General features: G+C 44.3%; 1 protein-coding gene across 6 annotated transcripts in view; it reads left to right on the plus strand.

The window, feature by feature from the left end:
* Positions 1–20,645, plus strand: part of FGGY (FGGY carbohydrate kinase domain containing) — a 408,675-nt gene that overhangs the window by 212,934 nt on the left and 175,096 nt on the right. For all 6 annotated transcript variants that reach the window (XM_006768373.2, XM_015566976.1, XM_006768371.2 and 3 more), the window contains one exon: positions 16,437–16,540. In XM_006768373.2, the coding sequence (XP_006768436.1) occupies positions 16,437–16,540 (104 nt within the window). The remainder of the gene's footprint in view (positions 1–16,436; positions 16,541–20,645) is intronic.

Genomic DNA, 20,645 nt, shown 5'->3' on the forward strand with positions numbered 1-20,645 from the left:
GAGAAGCAGTGTCAGTGCCCAAGCAGACAGAGCCAGGGCAGTTCTGGGAGTTCCTGGATGCGGCTCAGAGGGGAGGAGGACTTGGTTAATGCGATTTTGAGTTTATCCTTTTAAGTTGAGGTTTAGTTTAACAAGAACCGCCGCTGCCTGAGGCCTGAGCAGCTGCATGTGCTGTGGCGAGGGGCAGAGGGGAGGCCTGTGGGAAGGATAGCTTAGGTTTCCTGTTCCCAGGCCCCCAGCATCTCCCGGAGGTCTGTGCTTCTCTGGACTGTGAGGACTTGGCCTTAGCCAGGAGACCTGTTTTTATTCTGTGGTCAGAAAGTTGGGAAGAATCTGAGGCCTTGGAGCTACAGCCAGCTCTCTCTGTCCTACTCATCTCTAAATTTTGTGCCACACAACTCAGGAAGTACTATTGTGAACCTGCCCTGGACTGGTAACGTCTGTAGTTGACACCCATGCTTCTGTTTGAATAATGAGGGATCATAGGCCTTAGAGCTAAAAGGTCGCTCAAAGGTTTTCTGTACCAGATTCTTCAATTTGCAGATGAGAAAACTGAGGCCTAGAAAAGCAGTGAGTCACCCAAGTTACCCCAGTCAGAACTGAAGTTAGAAACTGGGCGTCCTAACACATCAGCCAGGGTCCACCCCCATTATGCGGCACTGTCTCCAGATTAGAAACAGGGAATCATTCCAGGAGTCTGGGCTCTATGGGTCGTGTGAAATAAAATCAGGCTTTTGAAGCCAGGCTAGCTATTATTTGACTGTATAGTAGGGAGATAAGTCATATCAAAGTTGATATTAATTTTGTTGATTGATGTTGATATTAATCACATCTGTGTGGAGACTGGCCATTTTAAAGCCATTATCCAGATATTTTTATCTCCTGTAATGAGATAAAAATATATCCAGGAGGTAAGGGGATTTGCCCAAAGTTACAGGATCAGGACAGGTTGGGTCAAGACTCAAACCCTAGGCCTGCTGTGTGGCTCAGTGGTTGAGTTTTGACCTATGAACCAGGAGGTCACTGTTCAATTTCTGGTCAGGGCATATGCCCGGGATGTGGGCTCGATGCCAGATATAGGGAGTACAAAAGGCAGCTGATCAGTGATTCTGTCTCATCATTGATGTTTCTACCTCTATCTCCCTCTCCCTTTCTCTCTGAAATCAATAAACATACTACATATTTTTTTAAAAAAAATTAAAACCCTGATCTGTGTGTCTCTCCCATGACTTCACATGTGCTTTGGTGCAGCTTTTGTGTCAAACCATGAAACAGGTGCCACCAAGTCAGTGGAGCAGTGGTAGTTCTGTTCCCAGAAGCTCTGACAGCACATCAGCTTCAATAACATATCTAATATTTAAAGGGAATTTTTAACCAAAAAGTTCTACTTTTTCTCTCATGTATTTACATATGACTGAAAAGATGAGCTGCTATTTTCCTTCACTGAACTTGGGAATGAAAACAAAAAGACTGCCAAAACCGGTTAGGCTCAGTGGATAGAGCGTCGGCCTGCGGACTGAAGGGTCCCAGGTTCGATTCCGGTCAAGAGCATGTACCTTGGTTGCGGGCACATCCCCAGTGGGAGATGTGCAGGAGGCAGCTGATCGATGTTTCTCTCTCATCGATGTTTCTAACTCTCTATCTCTCTCCCTTCCTCTCTGTAAAAAATCAATAAAAAATATATATATATAAAAAAAGAAAACAAAAAGACTAACCCAACCCCAGGTTCCCATACTGCCAACCACCTGTTAGGAAGACTTCCCACTCCAAGTTCAAAAGGTGGAAGACTACAGGAAAAGTATTTGTTTGGGGGCCCCGAGTCTAATACTGTGCTTATGTCACTGCTTACAAGAGTAGGCTTACCCAGAGGTCCACTGTTTCTCATGGCACAGACACACAGCATCCAGTTAACATCCCAAGCACTACTGTTTACTTTGGGCTTGCACATCAGCAACTGTTGGTGGGAAAATGCACATCTCCAGTTATCACCCCTGGGGACAGCCTCCTGTCTGAACCGTTGGCTGCTTCCTTATCTCTCTATAGGCCTGGTTAATTTCCTTTTTTCCATTTTTCTCCTAACTGTGAATTCAGGTAAGTCATAAAGAGCAAAGAGAAATACTTTCTTTCTTTTACTATTCTGGGATCTAGGCATTTCCTTATAGCACCCTGCAGCCACTGTAGATGTTAGGACAAACTGAGAAGAAAAAAATATTGGAATACAGAAAAATTGCACTAGTCTTCAATTATAACATTCAGCAGCAGACCTCACCCCAACTTTCTGTAACTCTAATCCTCATCATACACTATCCTGTGACTTTGATGGGAGAATTTGGCTTCTAAAGACAATGAAAATAAAATCTCTTAAGGGAACATAGCACAATATTTAAGAACATGTAACTCATTCAAATCCTGATTCTATTTGGGAAGTCATTTGACAGTCTGTGCCTCAGTTTCCCCATTGATGAAATGAGAACAATAATAGTACATGCCCCACAGAGTTCTTTAAGAATAAACAAGTGTATATCTGTAAAATACTTAGAACAATGTGAGACAGTGTTGTGTTGTCTATGTTTAGTTATGATTAATGTCATCTCAATAGATTTACATTATGAATGATAGAAAGAGAAATGAAAAGATCTTTTCCATTATTTTACAGTTGCGTGACAGGCATTGTCATAGAGGTGTTGGATATAGTGAACAAATACAATTTCCTACTCTCATGGAGTTTCCAAACTGTTGTGGGAGCTCATAAATTCTCATGTAAATACGGGTGCATATCTTTATGTACATTGTATGTATAAATGCATGCATGTATGTATAAAGACATTTGAATATCAAGAAGATAAAAATCATGACTACAGAAGAAGTACACAACCTTAACATAGACAATTAAGACACTGACATTGTTCAAGATTTTGCTTGCCTTGGTTCAGTCATCAGTTCAGTTGGAGATAGTAGCTAAGAAAAAAAGGGAGGGCTGAGACTTGGAAGGGGAGCAATGGAAGAATTAGGAAAGGTCACCAGGAGCAAAGATGTGTCCTTAGAGACCAAGGCTAAGATCATCCACACCCTTGTGTACCCAATTACTATGTACAGACTCGAAAGTTGGACAGTGAAGAAGGCAGATAGGAAAAAATTGATTCATTTGAAATTTGGTGTTGGAAGAGTCTACAGATACCCTGGACAGCCAGAAAGATGAACAAGTGGTTCCTAGAGCTAAGGAAACCTAATGCATCACTGGAGGCAAAAGTAACAAAACTTTTGAAGCCATCCCACTTTAGGCATATCATAAGAAGGAAGGGATTTTTGGAAAAGACAATAATGCTGGGAAAAACAGAAGGCAGCAGGAAAAGAGGAGGATCAAATATGGAATGGGTTGACTCCCTAAAAGAAGCCTTAAGTGCTCTTATCATGAGCTAGGCATTGCCTACTAGTAAGTGTTACCTAGGAAATAATCGATGTGGACAACAAGCTTATAGCATATACATTCTTACCACCTCCATTGATGGAATGAAGAGAAGAACCTTGTCTGCCTGACTCCTGGACTCTCCATCATACTATTATAAGCTTCACTAAAACCTGTGTTGAGTTAGCCATAGATTATTTTATTTAAACAGGTTAAAATAAAACAAAATATGGAGGATCTTTGAATCCAGTTTTCAGGCCTAGAGAAAACTAAGGCTCTTTAGACAATTTGTTTAAAGAGGTGTTAGGCTTTTGACCTGTATTGTTACAGGTTCCTGAGCAGAATTTAGCCTGGAGAGTTAAAGTGTACCAGCTTGTGACTCACCACTGTGAGAACCTGTGTGGGGAGTGGGGCGGGGGGGGGGTCTCTCCCAGGAGTAGCAATAATATGTGGGAACACTTTGCATGCCTTCTACATTCAGGCCTCTCACAGCTGAAAGTTGTAAAGAAAAATCCACACAGTTCAATTCTGTGAAATATATTAAATATGCCCGAATAATGTGGCTCTTGTGCATACATCGTCTGCTTTACTGTGGAGTAACATCATTGCCCAGCCTAATGCATGTGGCCTAATAATTCCTTCCCATGTGCATATCTCTATCATTTAATGTAGCATATAGACAATAACACTTAAATATTTCAATATATGATTGCATTATTGTCTCCTCCACTTAGACTGAGCTTTTTGTGGGCGATGAAATCTGGTTGTATTCATCTGTTTAACTTCAGACCCCAGCACTGAACCCAGCATGTGGATTGGTAAATGATTTTGTTTTTAAACAATATATGCTAAGCACTATATTAGTTACTGTGGTGAAGACAGTAATGTAAGGAAATATAGATATAACTTTTGGACTAAGTTCTTTAGGAATTTGGAAAAAAGGAGATGTTTCTATCAAAACAGCGAGCAAGGGAAGGACAAAGATACTAATACTTATTGCATGATTTCAGCATGACGGAAATGCACTGGACAATTTGAATGTATCATCTCATCAATCCCAGCAGCTTGCTCAGGGTCACACCACCAGTGATACCCCAGAACATCAAGGAAGTGGAGGCACAGCCTTTGAACTGACTTCAGCATAATAGGTATTTTCTCCACTAGAATGAAAGGGTAAATGGTTGGTGTATTCACAAAGTAGCATCTCAAACAGAAGCAACATGGTGAATCTCATACATGTGCATGTCAGAAGCTGGCCCAAGAAAATGTGCTGAATGATTTAAAATTCAGGCAAATCCTCTAGTCTAGGAGTCAGATAATGGTTTCCTTTGGTGAGCATGGTTTCTGTAAAAGGGCATACGTGTGTGTGTGTGTGTGTGTGTGTGTGTGTGTGTGTGTGTGTGTTAACAGTACCTTAACATGATAGGCAGAATTCCAACCTCTTCAGCTAAAATTTGATCATCACTTATTGCTGTTAATAATAGTGTTAATTCAGGGAGTTTCTCTTCCTTGGACCATCCTATGGATTGAGTTTTTGTGTCCCCATGACCCTCCATTCATATGTTGAAATTGTAACCACCAATGTGATGGTATTAGGAGGTCTGACTTTTGGAAGATGATTCAGTCTTGAGGGTGGGGTCCTCATGAATGGGATTAGTTTCCTTCAAAGAAGAGACTCGAGAGCTTGCTCTTTCTCTCTCTACTGTGAGGCATAGCAAGAAGTCAGTTGTCTATAAACCAAGAAGAGGGCTCTCACCAGAACTGGCCATGGTGGCTCCCAGTCTTCAGACACCCAGTTTATAGTATTCTGTCATAACAGCCCCAGTTGACTGAGACAGGCCACACAGCCCCATTGAAAGGGTAGAAAGAGAGGGAAAGAATATGTGTGGGCCTGTCAAAATTTAGGCTGAAGGTTGGCAAGCAGATGGGAGTATGTGAGAAGGATGGGATGATGAGAAGGACTAGCCATCTTTGGGGGACCATGCCCGGTGACAGCATGACAGGTCAGAGTGGAAGTTTAGGCCTGGCAGGGGTGGCTGCTTCATGTAACCTCATTCAGTTGCCACTTTGGCCAATGCTGGAGAAGACCCAGAGAGCCATCACCCCAACGGGCTCACAAGGAGACAGCACTGATTGGAACACATTCTATGTTTGCCTAGAGGTGCTTTGAGGTGGTGGGCTGAGTGTATTTTTAAAATCATTTAAAAATTTAGAAGGAGAGAGAGAGAGCAGAGGAAGAGTAAAAAATAATGTGGATATACAGCATGTGTATCTATGACTACCCATAACACCCTTCCCACAACCTAATGGTTGGAAAGAAAGCATGATTTCCAGAGCCTGACTACCTGGGTTCCTGTTCTGCCATCACCTACTCTCTGTGTGATCAGTTGTCAGTTACTTAACCTGCTGGGTCTCAGTTTTTCATCTCCAAGATGGGCATCATAATAGTGGTTGTGAGGACTAAGAAGTTAATTTATGCAAAGTACTTAGAACAGTGTCTGGCACTTGTAAATACTGCCGAAGTGTTAGCTGTTATGATGGTGAGGATGTCCAGAAGACCCAAGCCTTTCCAGATGGGCTGCGGCAGGACCAGGAGTACCTGCAGCCAGCATGGAGGAGGACCCAGATCTGAGGTATAGGGTGAGGAGGGTCCCGTGAGGAAGCCTGCTGGACCCACACCAAGGAATCCCTTCCTCTTTCCAGAGGCCTGTTTCTGCTTCTGTTGCTGCGTCCTCAGTGTTCTGTGTACCAGCGTCCTTGGCTCCCAGGAGATTGGAAGCATTTTGAGGACAGTGGTTATGTTATTTTAAAGTTTTATCTCTCTCCCCTCACCCTCCCAAACCCCCCCTCCCCCAGAGTGCTGAGCACATTCCTGATGTAGAACTGAAACATCAGTAAATATATCTCCAATGGATTCCTACTGAATGGAGCAGGGAGAGAATACTATCCGGGGCCTAACATGAGCTAGCGCTATTATTTCAAAACAAGATTGTATTTTTACACTTTTCCTTCGAAATCATCAATTCTCTTTCCAGATGTGCTACCTGAGGCTCAAGGAGCTCGGGCTTACTTGCAGTGAGTAGGTAGTGGTGTCTGAACAGATCTCCCTGAAAGCACCTTCTAGCTGCTGCCTCTAGGGCCTGGGACAGGCACAGGAAGGAGAGCAAAGCCTGGCCAGGCTGCTGTCCTGAGAGAGTGGGCGACAAGAGCAGGTGCAAAGGAGGAAGCGGGGGGCTTGATCTTGGTCTCTGCTGAAGCAGAGATGTCGTTCCAACTCTAGTTTTTGAAAAATGCCAGTGCATTCCTCCTGGGACTTTCTGTAATTCATTTTTGCTCTCATCTTGCACTCTATTTATTTACCTAAGCCTTTGTTCTCCTTGAAACGATTTCAGCCACATGTCATTCATTGGGGTAAAACCCTGGGCCCTTCATCCTGCTCAGGTTTTTGTTTTTGTTCCTCTCTCCAGCTGCTCTACATATCACTGAATTCTGACTCTCTGGCCTGACTCTTACCCGGTGGTGGGGTTCACCTTACACTCCCACCCTCCCTTTCCCAGGAAGGAGGTGGGGGAGTAAATTCAGGATCCAGCCTCGGGGATCTATTTTTCTTTTCTGTCTCCCTGTTGTCTGAAGCTCGGACCAGGTTAGATTAATCAGTCTAGGTGTGGTGGAGGCCTGTGACCCTCCCCCGGGGAAATCCTAGCCCCATAGAAACTTGGCCTGGTTCTGGCTCTCAGTGTGAATTCCAGGCTTTGAAGACTCTGTCAATGATCAACTAACCCAGCAAAACCTCTGGAGGTTTGATGGAACCGAAACTCCGCCAAGGGAGGAGGGAGGGAGCCTGGCATCAGAGGCTGGGGAGAGAGGAAAGGTAGCATGCCAACTGAGATCTCTTTCTCTGAAATCTCAGACCTTTTCCCTTAGTTGAAGTGTCCTGAAGAGTCTATCTGAGCAAGTGCCGCCGCCTCCTGACATTTTTCTGGAGCATCTCACTGGTCTGATCTGTGCCATTGAGGGGGTCATGGAGGCTGCTAGTTTCCATCTCCAAGGCTTGAGGAGCCTCCAGATAATTTTATAAATGAGACCATTTGTCTAGGGGCAAGAAAGGGATGCTGAAGGTGACCTAGTCCTGGTGTCTCCCAGGGGAAACTAGACACCAGCATTTACTTAGCAGTTCCTATCTCACAGGCGCAAGGCTACTTGCCTTACAGGGTGGCCAGCCATTCCGTTTTGCTCAGGACTGGAGAGGGTGGCCCTGGGGACACTGGATATACAGTGCGGAAACCAGGAATAATGACCCTGTGAATAGGTGCCATTATTCCCACCTTACACCGGAGCAGACTGAGGTGCAAAGAGCTGAGTTAGCTTATGGAAGTTTGCACAGCACACTTGAGGTGCTGCTGGGACTCAAATATAGGTGGATCTAACCTCAGACCCAGAGAGTTCCACCACACAAATTCCTCAGAAGACAAGGCTTGTCTCGTTCACACTGTGTAGCCCCGCAGCGTTGCATCATCTGATTATCACTTTCCTGTGTCTTTGTTTTACTGCAATGCCTTCCCTCCCTCTCCCCTCGCTCTGCTGACTGACATAGCCCCTGCCTTGCCTCCTTCAGGAGGCCCTCCCTGACCATCTAAGCTAGACCAGGGCTCAGGGCTCCCTGCTTCATTAGACTTATTCAGATCTGAGTCACCGGCTATTCCATGCTATCTTCAGAGTGTCTGCCTATATATCTTTTCACTTTGGGATCTTGTAGAATGAAAGGAAACAACTTCCATCTTTAGATTTCTAGCTGGGGATCAATACATAACTATTGAATTAATTAATTTATAAACTATCAGAAGGCAGCTGTGTGATTTAGATTCATAGTTTTAGGGCTATTTAAGGATTAATTCCATCAGCTACATTTGTGATACTGGGGCCAGTTCTCTTAATTTTGGTTTCTTTTTTTTCAGAAAGCAATTTTCGTGAGTTAGCTTAGTCGTTTAGATTGGATTTCAACTTGACCATTTGTATGTCTAATGCCTGTGAGCAAAAAATTGTCTTTTATGAGGTCATAGATGAGACTGTCCAAGTTACCTGGAGGCTGTGCTGAAGTTTGGAAAAAAATGAATTTCTAAAATCATGTTTTTGCTTTGTCTTTACTGTGGATTTTGCTTGTGTTTCCTAAGTCTCAGATTTTCCAGCTATTACATATTAGCCTACCTTTGAGATTTTATCTTTTGGGGTAGAAGAGAGGAACAGAGAAGTGAGATTCAGTTGTTGGAGGGTCTAGTCTTTGTTCTCTGGCTCTCACAAGGCTCTTTTGCTGGCTTCTGATTGGTGCAAGTAATGGTAGAATGTGGCCTTTAGGCAGAAATGACAAGTGCTATAACCAAGTTGAATTGCAGTGTGAAGGGTACCATATGTTATCGTGGTTTTTAGAGATATATACAGCTCATGGTTTCTTCTCAGTAATGTTTAAAATGTTAGCCTGGATTGTTATTACTACCATGCATACTCTTCCTAACTCTCCTTGGTCCCCCATTATTCTGTCATCAGTGTATACTCAAGGACAAAACAAATGTCCCAATCAGTCTAAGTAAACCAAATAACTCTGGCATGGCACACACCATGCTGAAAGGAAGGGCTTGAACTGTGATGCCAAGCCCTGCTGTTAACACCAAAGATGGAGAGGTGTCAGTAGTAACAACAATGGAAAAACATATTGAGTAAACTATGTTCTACTCACTTAATCTTTGTAAGCACCTTATGAGCTACATACTACCATCATGGCAATTAGATAGATGAGGGGACTGAGGCGCAGGAAGGTTAAATGATTTGCCTATTTTGCCAAACTTAAAATCAGGCAGTCCAACTCTAGAGCCCTGGTTCTTAGCTGTTACGCTCTAACTAGTTCACGTACCTAGTAAAAGTCTTCCTCAGCTTATTTAGACAAAGACCTTTCCTATCATCTTTCTGGCTCTGGGGAGGGTGAGATGTGGGGGAGGTGGATGGTGACAGCATCAAGGGATATAACATTTCTTTGAGACAATCCTATAGGATTTTCTTTGAAGGCTAACCTACTTTAGGATTGAGATTGGATGAATTCGAAGCCACATTTTTTTCAAAGTAAGGTTGATGCTTTGTCAAACAATGGGATCACGGAAGTCTTTTCAGCTGTGTCACTCCCCTCATTTGTTGGGCTTGAGATGAACCCTTTGGGCTTGCCTTTTGGCAAGGCAGCAGTAACTCCTGCAAGTGATCTGTGTTCAGCTGGGCTGTCTGCGAATGCTTGGAATTCTTATTGGTAGTTGAAAAGAAAGGAATTAGGTTTTGTAGGCTCCATGAGACTTTGAGTTAAGTAGGTCTGCATGGGACACCTTCTTCCCCTAGTCTAGCTCCAAGGACCTGGGACAAAATACTTGAAAACACTCTGGTCTCATTTTCTCTATAAGTAAAACAGTGTGGTAGTAACTGCCTCTCAAAATCGGCATAAGAACTTCATACCACAGTAAGCGTCAGGCACAAGGTTCTTTCAATAATCACAAGGACCTCAGGACTTTACTCTTTACCCGTGACTTTGAAGCTTCCAAACAAGTCGTGTTGGGAGGCTCCAGCCATTTTACCCTAATCCACGAGTTGTCAGTTGAAACTCTCCAGTCTGTTTCACCGTGAAGTCATATTTAAGATACAGAGCATTCCCCAGGATTAAATCTGCTGCCTGAATGTAAAAAATGCCTTGTGCTTTACTAGTAAGTGTCTTGTGCTACACACATTCATTCATTTGTTCAACAACAACAAAAATCAGTGAGCAGGTGCCAGACCTGTCCTGGCCTCAGTTTGCTCCCAGTCTAATAGGTAGAGACAGCTATTTAAACATAAATTACAGCTACAATGATAGCATCTATACAGTGTTGTGTGATAAGTACAAAGGAAAGGAGCTCTGAGGGTTTTCCCTAGCTAGGTGCCTGGTGGAATGGGTGGAGAAATGGTCAGGAAAGGCTTCTGATGGAAAGGCTGAGTCTTCAACATGCAGCCCATGTTTCCCAGGTTGATTGCTGGGCACGGAGTGTAGTGTGGACTTTTCTTGGCAGAGGGACCCGCATGAGCAAATGCTCGGGGGCATGGAGGAGCCAGGATCATTCAGAATTAAGTAGAAGGCTTTATACTTGTAGGTCTCGGATTTCTGTAGGTCTCAGACTTAAAAGCTCCCGTTTGTTGAGTACTGGTTTATTCCGCATACATTAATATCCTCACATTGATTTTTGTAAGGTGAGTGTTGTTATCCAGAATCCCCAGATATAGAAATTGAGGTTCTTGAGATCAAAGCATTTGCTCCAGGGTATGTAAATGAGATTCCATCCTAAGTCTGAGAAGAACCATAATAACAAATAAGAATAAAAACAGCAAGGCTTCCTGTAGTTCTAGTCGTGTTCTAACCTGCAGTGTCCTATACAGCATCCACTAGCCACTTGTGGCTGTTAAATGAATTAAAATGGAATAGAAGAGGAAATTCAGTCCTTCAGTTGCACTAGCCATATCTCAGGCGCTCAGGGGCCACGTGTGCCTGGTGACGTCTGTGGACAGTGAAGATACAGAACTTCTTCATCATCACAGAATGTGCCATGAGGCAGCACTGGTCCAAGTACTTTACCTATCTTAGCAAATCTGATCCTTATAACAGTTCTGTGAGGAGGACACTAGTATTCAAATTATACAGATGTGGAAGCTGAGGCCTAAACAAGAAACTTGACCAAGTCACACGATGAATGAGCCCATGTTTTTAAGTACAACATTATAATGCTACCCCATACATTATATTCTGTATAACAGAAATGCATATTCATCCAAAGATAGGATTCCAAGTCTTCTCATATATAGTCTGGTCTTCGGTCCTCTGCTGAGAAAATGGCTTCCATATGATTCTTACCCTTTCAGGAGCTGACAGTTATTGGTGTGGGCTTTGCATACAAGAAGGCGTTGTCTCCAGAGACCTTCCTCCCCGGGGACCCCATAAACCTCTTAGCCAGCTTAGTCAAGCAACTCATTTGATGGGATTTTTCAGTTTTTCATTCCCCAAATGGCCCAATCAGGAATCTCAAGTTGATACAGTCTTAGGTAATGTTCAAAATCCTTCTCATCCTTTTTTTCTTCAGAGTTGTCTGAGGTTTGTTATTTTTAAAGATGCCAACATATTCATAGCAGACTTTTATTTTTCAAACATAGGGGAGAAACTTCAGACTAGGACACTGAAATCTTGGTGTGCCCTACCTCTGCCTCTAAGTAGCTAAATAAACTTAGACTAAGTTACTTCACCTCTCTGAAATTCAGTTTCTTCAACTGTGATCTGGAAATCAAATAATACATATCACAGAGTTTTCTAAAAGCTAAATGAAGGGTGCAATGTTTGAGGATGCTTTGCAAGCTATAAAATACTTTTTATAGCTATAAAGTATGAGATAATTATAACATAAATGCTAGAACTTGGGGTGTTTTTCTTCTATATAACCCTTTAAAGTTTTCAAAGCATTTGTGGCTTCATAAATTACAGGATAACCTACTCTTAATCATAACATTTGCAAAGTCTCTTTTCTTTATATAAATATAGTAGATATTCAATAAATGTTTGGATGGAAGGGTGGATGGTTAGTGGATGGAGGAGAGGGAGGGAGATAGCACATAGGGTAAATAAGAGTTCATGACGTTTGAATTTTTCCTTTTTAACTTTGTTTTAAAACATATTCCTTCATATGAGCTGTGTTCTTGTGAATGTTGAGGGGTAGAAACCATTATATATGAGGCCCTGAATTGATTCATAGACTCAGTACGGTTGAATTTCTACTATTTGTTTTTTCATTGAATAAAAATTTATTGAGCAACTACCATCAGCTGAGTATTTGTAAGGTTCGGGGGGAAAACACATTTGAATATACCACTATTTGTGTGGCTGTGTGCCTATTTCTTCAGCTGCTAATTTTAAACTTTCTGCAGAAAGCTGAATAAACTGACACTTGTACAGTTGTATGAGGGCCCAGCAGTGTTGAGAGTTGTGCTTGTCAAAGTCTCATCCTGTGAATTGTTTCCTGATGTTACACGTGCAGCCCATGACTCCTCTATGAATTGCGAAATGTGTTTATTCAGAAAGGAGAAAGTTCCTCCTGCCCTGTGTTGCTTTCCCTGTTTGGGTCCTCCAAGCTCTGTGTGGTCAGAGAGAAAATGAGAGAGGTCAGCTCTCAGGGTCATGTGATCTCACAGCCGGCATCGGCTCTCTACTACTGAGTGTAGAGAACCTATCTTGAGGAGACATTGGACATGACCTGCCTCTCGCTGGTGCTGAATGGGCCTGGCTCTAGGTTTTCTACGTCTCCACCGATAGATGGGAATAAGGGTCTTGGGAGGCGCTTTTCCTGCCCTCCTGGTTCCAGGAAGGAGACACTTTACCTGCTGTTTTAGAAGAAGCACTGTGAATATGTGTACTTAGAATGATCGAGAAAGGACCTACATTTGCAATCCATTTCTCTCACTGTGAATGTGAGGGAACAGTTCAAACTTTCAGGTAGTTTGGGGCAGAAATGGGGCCAAACCTCAGATTTTGCATGTTCTAAAGAGAGAACATGCAACTCTAAACCCATGGAGCCTACAACTGTTCCATGGTAACGGACACTTCCTAATATATTTCCTTTATATAAGACCATTCTAACATCATAAAGTGAGGGAGTGTAAGGAGGACATGGGCTTTGGAATCAGACAGGACAAGGTGAATCCTGGTCAAATCCTGCTCCTTGGACAAGTTACCCTGATTTTTTGCTTCTGCATCTGTTGAAGGGGAGAAAGTATATTTATGCTTTAATGCTGTAAAGATTAAATGAGATAATATTTAAAGTACTTAGTACGGTACCCAGCCTCTCTCAGATATCTGACATGTTTGCTGGAAAGGAAGAAGTAATATACTATCTCTTATACAGAGTGAAGATGACATTGATGATAATGATGGTGATGGTGATGAGGGAGGTGAGGTTCATGGTGGAGTGACCTAACTACCCTTAATCCCTTCCATTTTTAAATATTTCTCAATATCAAAGCAAATATATGATACTGTTTATTTTCTTCATCTTATACAAGTTCTTTTTGTCTCCATTTTTTTTCTCATTGTAACATATTAGTTCTCAGATTCTAGACCTCTGTATATCAACAATGAATCTTCTAACTTGAAAAGAAAGAGAAGTATTTCCCACACATTTCTTTTCCCCATTTATAACACCTTTCAGGATTGAATGATCCTATACAATACACTGAGTGTACTTATATATGTGGAACCAATAAATGTGGATCATCATCAGAAATTCCCTGAACTTATTTATAACACTGTGGACCAGCAGTGGCCAACCTCTTTTCTGTTAAGGATCTCAGGATCAATATCATTAAGGCCCCAATATTTTGAGATATACAGATAAGTAAACATCAATCACCTGGTTATTGCATTTTTATCTTGGAGGAAATCTAAGCCCCAGCAGTTTGGAATCAGATGCCCTGGGTGTGAATCCCAGCCCCACTTCCTGAGCTGTGTAACCCTGGTTACGTTACTTCACATTTCTAAGCTTCGGTTTCCTCATCTGTATAATGGGGGTGATCAGAGTACCAGTCACCTTTGGTGGCTGTAAAAATAAAATGGGATATGTTTAAAGAGAGAACATGCAAAAAGAGTTCAATTAAAAGGAGCTCATGTCTAGTGTTTCTTCCTGTCCAAGAGCCTTTTGCCCTGAATTGGGTCCTGTGTCATTCAGGGTCCACCCAGAAAAGTATAAAGTGTTCTAAATATGTAAAAAAGAGGGAATTTAATATTCTGAAATGGTGACCCAGATGATAGAGGAGCTAGGAAGGGCTGTGTATCCTCCCTAATATAAGCAAGCCAGAGAGAGGTCAGCAGATGGAAGGTGCTGCTACCCTGAGTGGAGGAACAGAGGAAGGAGGTGGTATTATCAAGTCCAAGGGTGGTAGACACCAGGAGATGTGGGAGTCATGGTGGCCCTGCCAGCAGATCTGAAGACGTGGAGGAAAAGCAGCCACCAGACACTGGGACAGGAATGGAGGAGACTTACTCTGGCCTTCCACTTCCCTCAGCCCTCAGGTCTTTTGGCTGACCTTGGCGGACTTGGCATCTGAGGACAGCGGTCTGCAGGGGCAGCCCCACAGTGCTGAGCAGAGCGGGGGCCCCGGGAAAGCCAGTAGCTCAGGACTCTTCCAGGCTCAGTCGCAGACCTAACTGCTATGGTAACAGATCCAGAAAGTTTGAAAGAGTCTTACTTCCCCCTGCTGCTGGGCCTCTGAACAATAGCAGAGGTTCACAGCTGGCTGTGCTTGGGAAGGTAGAATTTGGAAAAAGTGCTAGAAAAACCTAGAAAGCTGTTGGAATGTAAGAAGCCTTTCAGGGACTCCTGGATCCTGCTTTCTGGAAAGGTCTGCTTGCTAAGCAGTGAGAACCTTCAATATCTGGGGATTTGTGACTGGAGGAGACACTCCAGCCCGCCCTTCACCTACAGAACTTAGCATGGACCCGCCCGCCTTGGGAAACCTCCTCAAACTCCTACAAATGAACTCAGCTGCCCGCCCCCCGTGTCTCTTACTGTCACATACTGACCCCTGCATTGAAATGGTCCCCTCCCTCCAGACTGTGAGCACCCAGGACAGGACCTGTTGTCTTTATCCATGCATCCCCAAGCATTCATGCTTTCATTCCCTGTTCTGTGCTAGCAGCCGTGGGGAGAGTGGGGGTCTGGGCTGCCAAACGTGGGTACAGCAGTGCCAGCTTCAAGCAGATTTCATAATAAAAGGAGAGGCAGATGGTGTTTGACTTTTTACTGGTGGGCTAGGAAATCTAAAGGTGCATGGGAACACTGGACAGGGAGGTTCTGTCTTCCAGGGAAGCCTTCCGGGGAAGTAACATTTGAGTTAGGGATAAATAGGAGTTGTCCGGGCAGAGAGGCTGGGGAATGGTATTTCAGCCAAAGGGGAGAGCAAATGCAAAGGTCTTGAATTGGAGAAGAGCACTGAGTGTTGGGGATGGAGGACAAGGGTGGCATTGCATGGGGCTGATGAGGTCAGTGGGAGCTGTTCTTTCATGCATCCCAGTCTATGTCCTTCCCTGAGCACTTTTCACCTCTTGCCTATGTTGTAGTTAGGAATGTTTGCATGTTTGTGGTTCCCACATCACTCCTACTTCTATTTTTGTGCATAGAGGGTGCTTGCTGGATATTTGAAAAAATGGCAGCCAATTCTAGGCTCTAACAGTCTCTTTCGATCTCTTGTCACATTCGCACTTTTCTTGCCCAGCCAGTATCAAGGAGTACAATCTGAGTTTCATACTTGGCTTGTCCAGCAAGTATCAAGGAGAAGCAGCCTGAGTTTATATCACTTATGGGAAACTCTCTGCCTCCTGGCATTCTTTTAACAGAAACTCACTGTCCATCACCTTGGCCTTTACCATGCAAGTCCTGCAGTATGTATCAGCGAGAATGGTGGCCTGGAAGGATTTGGTCATCAAGCCTTCTTTGAGATTGAAATGTGATATATATGGAATCAGATTCCATTCAGCATTGCTCCTTGCTAGCAGTGTGACCTTGGACGGGTCTTTAAACCTTCACATGTGCCTTTACGTGTGAAGTGTGTATGAAGTGTGTATCATTTATAGTATCAACCTGACAAGATTAACATGAAATGAGACTGCACATATAAATATTCAGCACAGTGCCTGGTATTGATCGAACACAACGATCACTGATAGCTGCTGCCTGGAGTATTCTAATTTCATTTACTCCTATTATTACAATGTTAGATGCCTACAGTGACCAAAGTAAAGTAAATATAGAACCGGATTCCTCGTCTTCCCCAGGCTGGCCAATATGCTCTTTTGGTTTCTATTTGAGACGGGCCTATGCATGGAACACTTGCTTTCTCATTCTTGCGTGGCTATAAAACAGAGTGTTTTGTGCTTGTTTTTAGCTGTCTTTTTTTTTTAAGAGGATTTTGTTTTGTTTTTGCTTTCTCATAGGAGTGATTGGAACAGATGTGAGAGGGCATGGCCTCGCTTGCGAGGGACAGCCAGTGACGTCGCGGTTGGCTGTCATCTGTGGAACATCTTCTTGTCACATGGGGGTGAGTCTGCCAGGCCAGGGTTAGGGGGAGGGCCCATGCAGGGGAGGGCAGCCGGGAGGAGAGCTGAGCTGCCAGCCCTTCTGCCCCCTTGGCTCCTTCTCTTCCTGTAACCCATGCTAGTCTAGCCGGGAGCCTGGCTCTCCCTACAACAGCCTTGCTTAGATTTGCCAGATCTTTTTCCGGGGGCCAAATTCTTAAAAAGTGTGAAAAGGGTTGAGTGTGCCTTTAACATCACCCTGGCCAGAGAGCCGAGGTGGTGTAAGGGATAAAACTGGATCCAAAGATGACAAGGCCTCGCTCCCAGACTAATCTCTCCCTAACAGGGAGCTGAGCCTTCTCTGCGAGGGTGTCTGTTTTCCTTGGCTGCCGAGCTCCCTCCCAATCGATATAAATCCATCTCCCTGGGAGCGGCCTGATGATCTATAGAATTAGGCTGCATATCATGACTTCAAAAGAACACTGATAAGCAATTTTCACTGTGTTAATTTTTCTCCGTGAATTAGTGGAAAGGCTTTCTCCAAGATTGCAGTTAAAATTTAGTGCCTGCCCTAAAATTTATATCTTTTTTAAATGCATGAGTCTGAAAGCATTCCATTTCGATAAGTACCCATTTCTACCGTATTTTTATTTAAAAGTCATTACTCTGTTAAACTTAGATGGACGACTCCTTGGATTTTTCCCAGACAAGTAAAATAGCAGGGAGAATGGGGTGTGGGGGGAGGGGGAGGAGAAAGGTAAAGTCGGGGAGACTGGGGAGATGAGCAAGGATTAGGGTGGGGTGTAGTCCAAGGTAGAAGCTCTGAATTATGAAGGGAATCACAGGCCATGAGAAACTGTTTAATCACTATAGAGACCAAGGAGCCATTTTCACAGAGAAATATTTTCACAGGAGTGATCCTCTGCTCTTGTGTCTCGGGCTGTGCTAAACCTTGGGGACAAAAGGATGACACAGGGTCTCCCCTTGATGAGATGGAATTGTACCAGGTATTATAAGGCAAGGCTCCCAAATATAGATTCAGGTTCACTTGTGATACGGAGCATCTGCTATGTCCCAGGCATTGTGCAAGGTGTTCTCACGTCTTCCCCTGTCACAGAGATGGTGGAGCCAACCCCATTGGTTTCCAATCCCGGTCCTTCCACTTCCTAAGTATGGGCCCTTGGACACGGCACTTGACCCCTGTGGGCCTCAGATTCCTCACCTGCAAAGCATGTAAACTTACAGTAGGGATGCCATAGTGCTGTGAGGATGGCATGCGATTGTGTCATGTGCTTCACATAAGTAAGCACTTCACTAGCTCTCCATCACTTGCTAGCACAAGTGTGTTTGGGCAGAAAGGAGACAGTGATGGACTCTGCCTGGGCAAGGTCAGGGATTAGGTACCTCTTCTCGAGGGGACATTTGTGTTGTGCTGGAGTTTAGGGACATAGATTTCCTTGAACTCCACACACCAAAAAAAGAAAAAAAGTTGTATTTGTTTTTCTGGGCAAAGTCTTAAATGGATTGTCTTTAACTGAGTTAAAAAAAAAATCCAGCCTTCCTCCCCTCAGCAGCCCCATTATAAAGCCTAGCTGTCATTGAAGGGAGAGACCCACAGAGGCTGAGGCTGCCTCTGGCAGGAGGGGCCACCAGGGCTCCAGCCCTTCTCTTCCTTGATGTGGCTCTACACTTGCCAGCTTGTCTTCACTGAACACTGATTGAAACCCGTTTAAATCATCCGCTGCTTTCATCTAACCCCATGTCTGAATTCAGGCATCTTGACCCTGCTCAACCCAGATTTCCGGGCTGAATCCAACCCAAGTGAATGTGAGCAACTCTGAGACATTCCCGCTTCTTGGTCTCCTCGCCTCTCCGGCGGGATGATACTTTTCCTAAATTATCCATTTTATAAATTGGGCAACTCAGGCATGGAGAAGCCCAGTAATTTCCTCCAGGTCACAAAGCTATTAGGCTGGAGCTGTGAACTCAGATCCTTCTAGATGCCTGTCTGTGTCACCCAAGACTCTAAGGTGCCACAGAGGAATGGAGACGGCATGGGCTTGGGCTTTGGGGTCATCAGAGTGGGTTTGAACATCTGCTCATGCACTTCTTGGGCCCTGTGAGCCAAGGTGAGTTGCTTCACTTCTCTGAGCCTCAGATTCTTCATCCACCACATTGGGGGTGATGATGGCAGCCTCACAGGGTTTCTGGATGACATGAATTATGTACATCACAGACACTCAGAAACGATGGGATTCTTATTACACTTTCCCAGTGATATTAAAGGCTCACGCAAAGCAACTGTTTGGGCTTTACCTAGTTTGATGGGCAGCTGCAGTTGGTTGCAATGAATGAGGGCCATAAAATGCCAGTTTACTATGGTCACGTTGTGCTGGAAATAAAGCCCCCACCCCCACCCTGCTTTGTACTTGGGAGTGGGAAGGGACCTTCTGGGCCAAAGGGATTAATCATCAGCTTTAATGTTATGTGGTGAGGGCGAGACTGTGGTCATGCTGGCATCAGAAAGTACCTTTGATCTCGCTCAGGTGCTGGGCGCCCAGCGAGCCAGCAACAATAACACCTTTGTAAGAGGTCTAGGAGAGGTGCAGGTCTGAGGAAATACTCCCAGGGAAACTCAAGGACCCCCTTTGTTGTGGTTCTGGCAAATAAAACCACAACTGTCAGGAAAAATTCACCAAACAGAACACAGGGACCAGAGGGGATGGTGGGCTTTTGAAAAAAGTGGTTTTCAACCTGCCTGAAGAATTTTTTCTTCCTTTCTGCGTACCCCTGACGTTCGTCATTCATAGGAACATGAATTCAAAACTCGTAGGAACATTTTATGCTCCACAGGCTGCCTCTTCCTAGATCACCCAGAATGAATGAATGAATGAATGAATGTCCAAGTAAACCAATTTTGGTAAATAATAGGAAGCTCCCTACCTCCAAGTCCCTGTCACTTTCAAGAATCTGGGGAAAACCTGAGGTTGAACATAACACTTACTACTCAGGCCTTTGATGTGAAGATGTAAGTGTGGGCTGCACATTTATCTTTCTCGTAGATGATTTAATTAACAAGAGGGGAAAAATACTCCTCTTGTTTTTTTGAACTCCATGAAAGCAGAAAGGCTTGTTCAGAGTTAATTACTAGCAAGTTAACAAAATCCAAGATAATGCACAGTTGGGGTCAGCCAGAGGTTGAAAGGTCACGGGGTCAGAGGGAGCTGATTATTGCCATTGCACCAGCACCTCTTGCCTTGAGCTGTCAAATCAGGTTGTAACTTGGCAGCTTGTCTCCAGCGAGCACGTCAGTGGGGAGCGAACCTGAGGAGGGGGTGGGGAAGTTTGGAAGAGGTAAGGTTTGAACAGAACAATAGTTGGTGAGAGCCAGGAGTTACATCTGCACCTTAAATTGCTCAGAACTAAGATTTCCACAGTCTTCAATGAATGTGGGGAGAGTGTTCCCTATCACTGAGTGGGCATGAAATCTCAAAGACATGGGCATGTAGATAGCCCCACCACTTCCTGTGCAAGTTGAGGTAAGAGATGCCATTTTTTGGTACCTCTGTTTCTTCCTATTGTAGGAGATAGTATTTACCCATAGAGTTGTTTTAAGGATTAAATGAGGCAGTCTTTGTAAACAGCTTGGCACTGTACCTAGCAAAATATATCTAATGTGTGTTATTATTATAAACTAGAGGCCCGGTAAACGAATTGGTGCACGGGTGGGGTCCCTCGGCCTGGCAGGCGATCAGGGCAATTGGGGTCGTCTCTTCCAGTCCCAATCAGGCTGATCGGGGCTGGCCAGCTCGGGGGAGGGACTGCAGGAGGTTGGCTGTGGGAGCACACTGACCATCAGGGGCAGTTCCTGCATTGAGTGTCTGCCCCCTGGTGGTCAGTGCATGTCATAGTTACCGGCCGGTCATCCGGTCGTAACGGTCAGTTAAGCTATTTATATAGACTAGAAGCCCGGTGCACAAAAATTTGTGCACTCAGTTGGGGAGAGAGGGTACCTCAGACCGGCCTGTGCCCTCTTGCAGTCTGGGACCCCTCAGGAGATAACGACCTGCTGGCTTCGGCCTGCTCCCAGGTGGCAGAGGGCAGGCCCAATCTCTAGGTGCAGCGCGC

This window comes from Myotis davidii, unplaced genomic scaffold, assembly GCF_000327345.1.
Source record: "Myotis davidii unplaced genomic scaffold, ASM32734v1 scaffold79, whole genome shotgun sequence".
Classification (NCBI taxonomy): Eukaryota; Metazoa; Chordata; class Mammalia; order Chiroptera; family Vespertilionidae; genus Myotis; species Myotis davidii.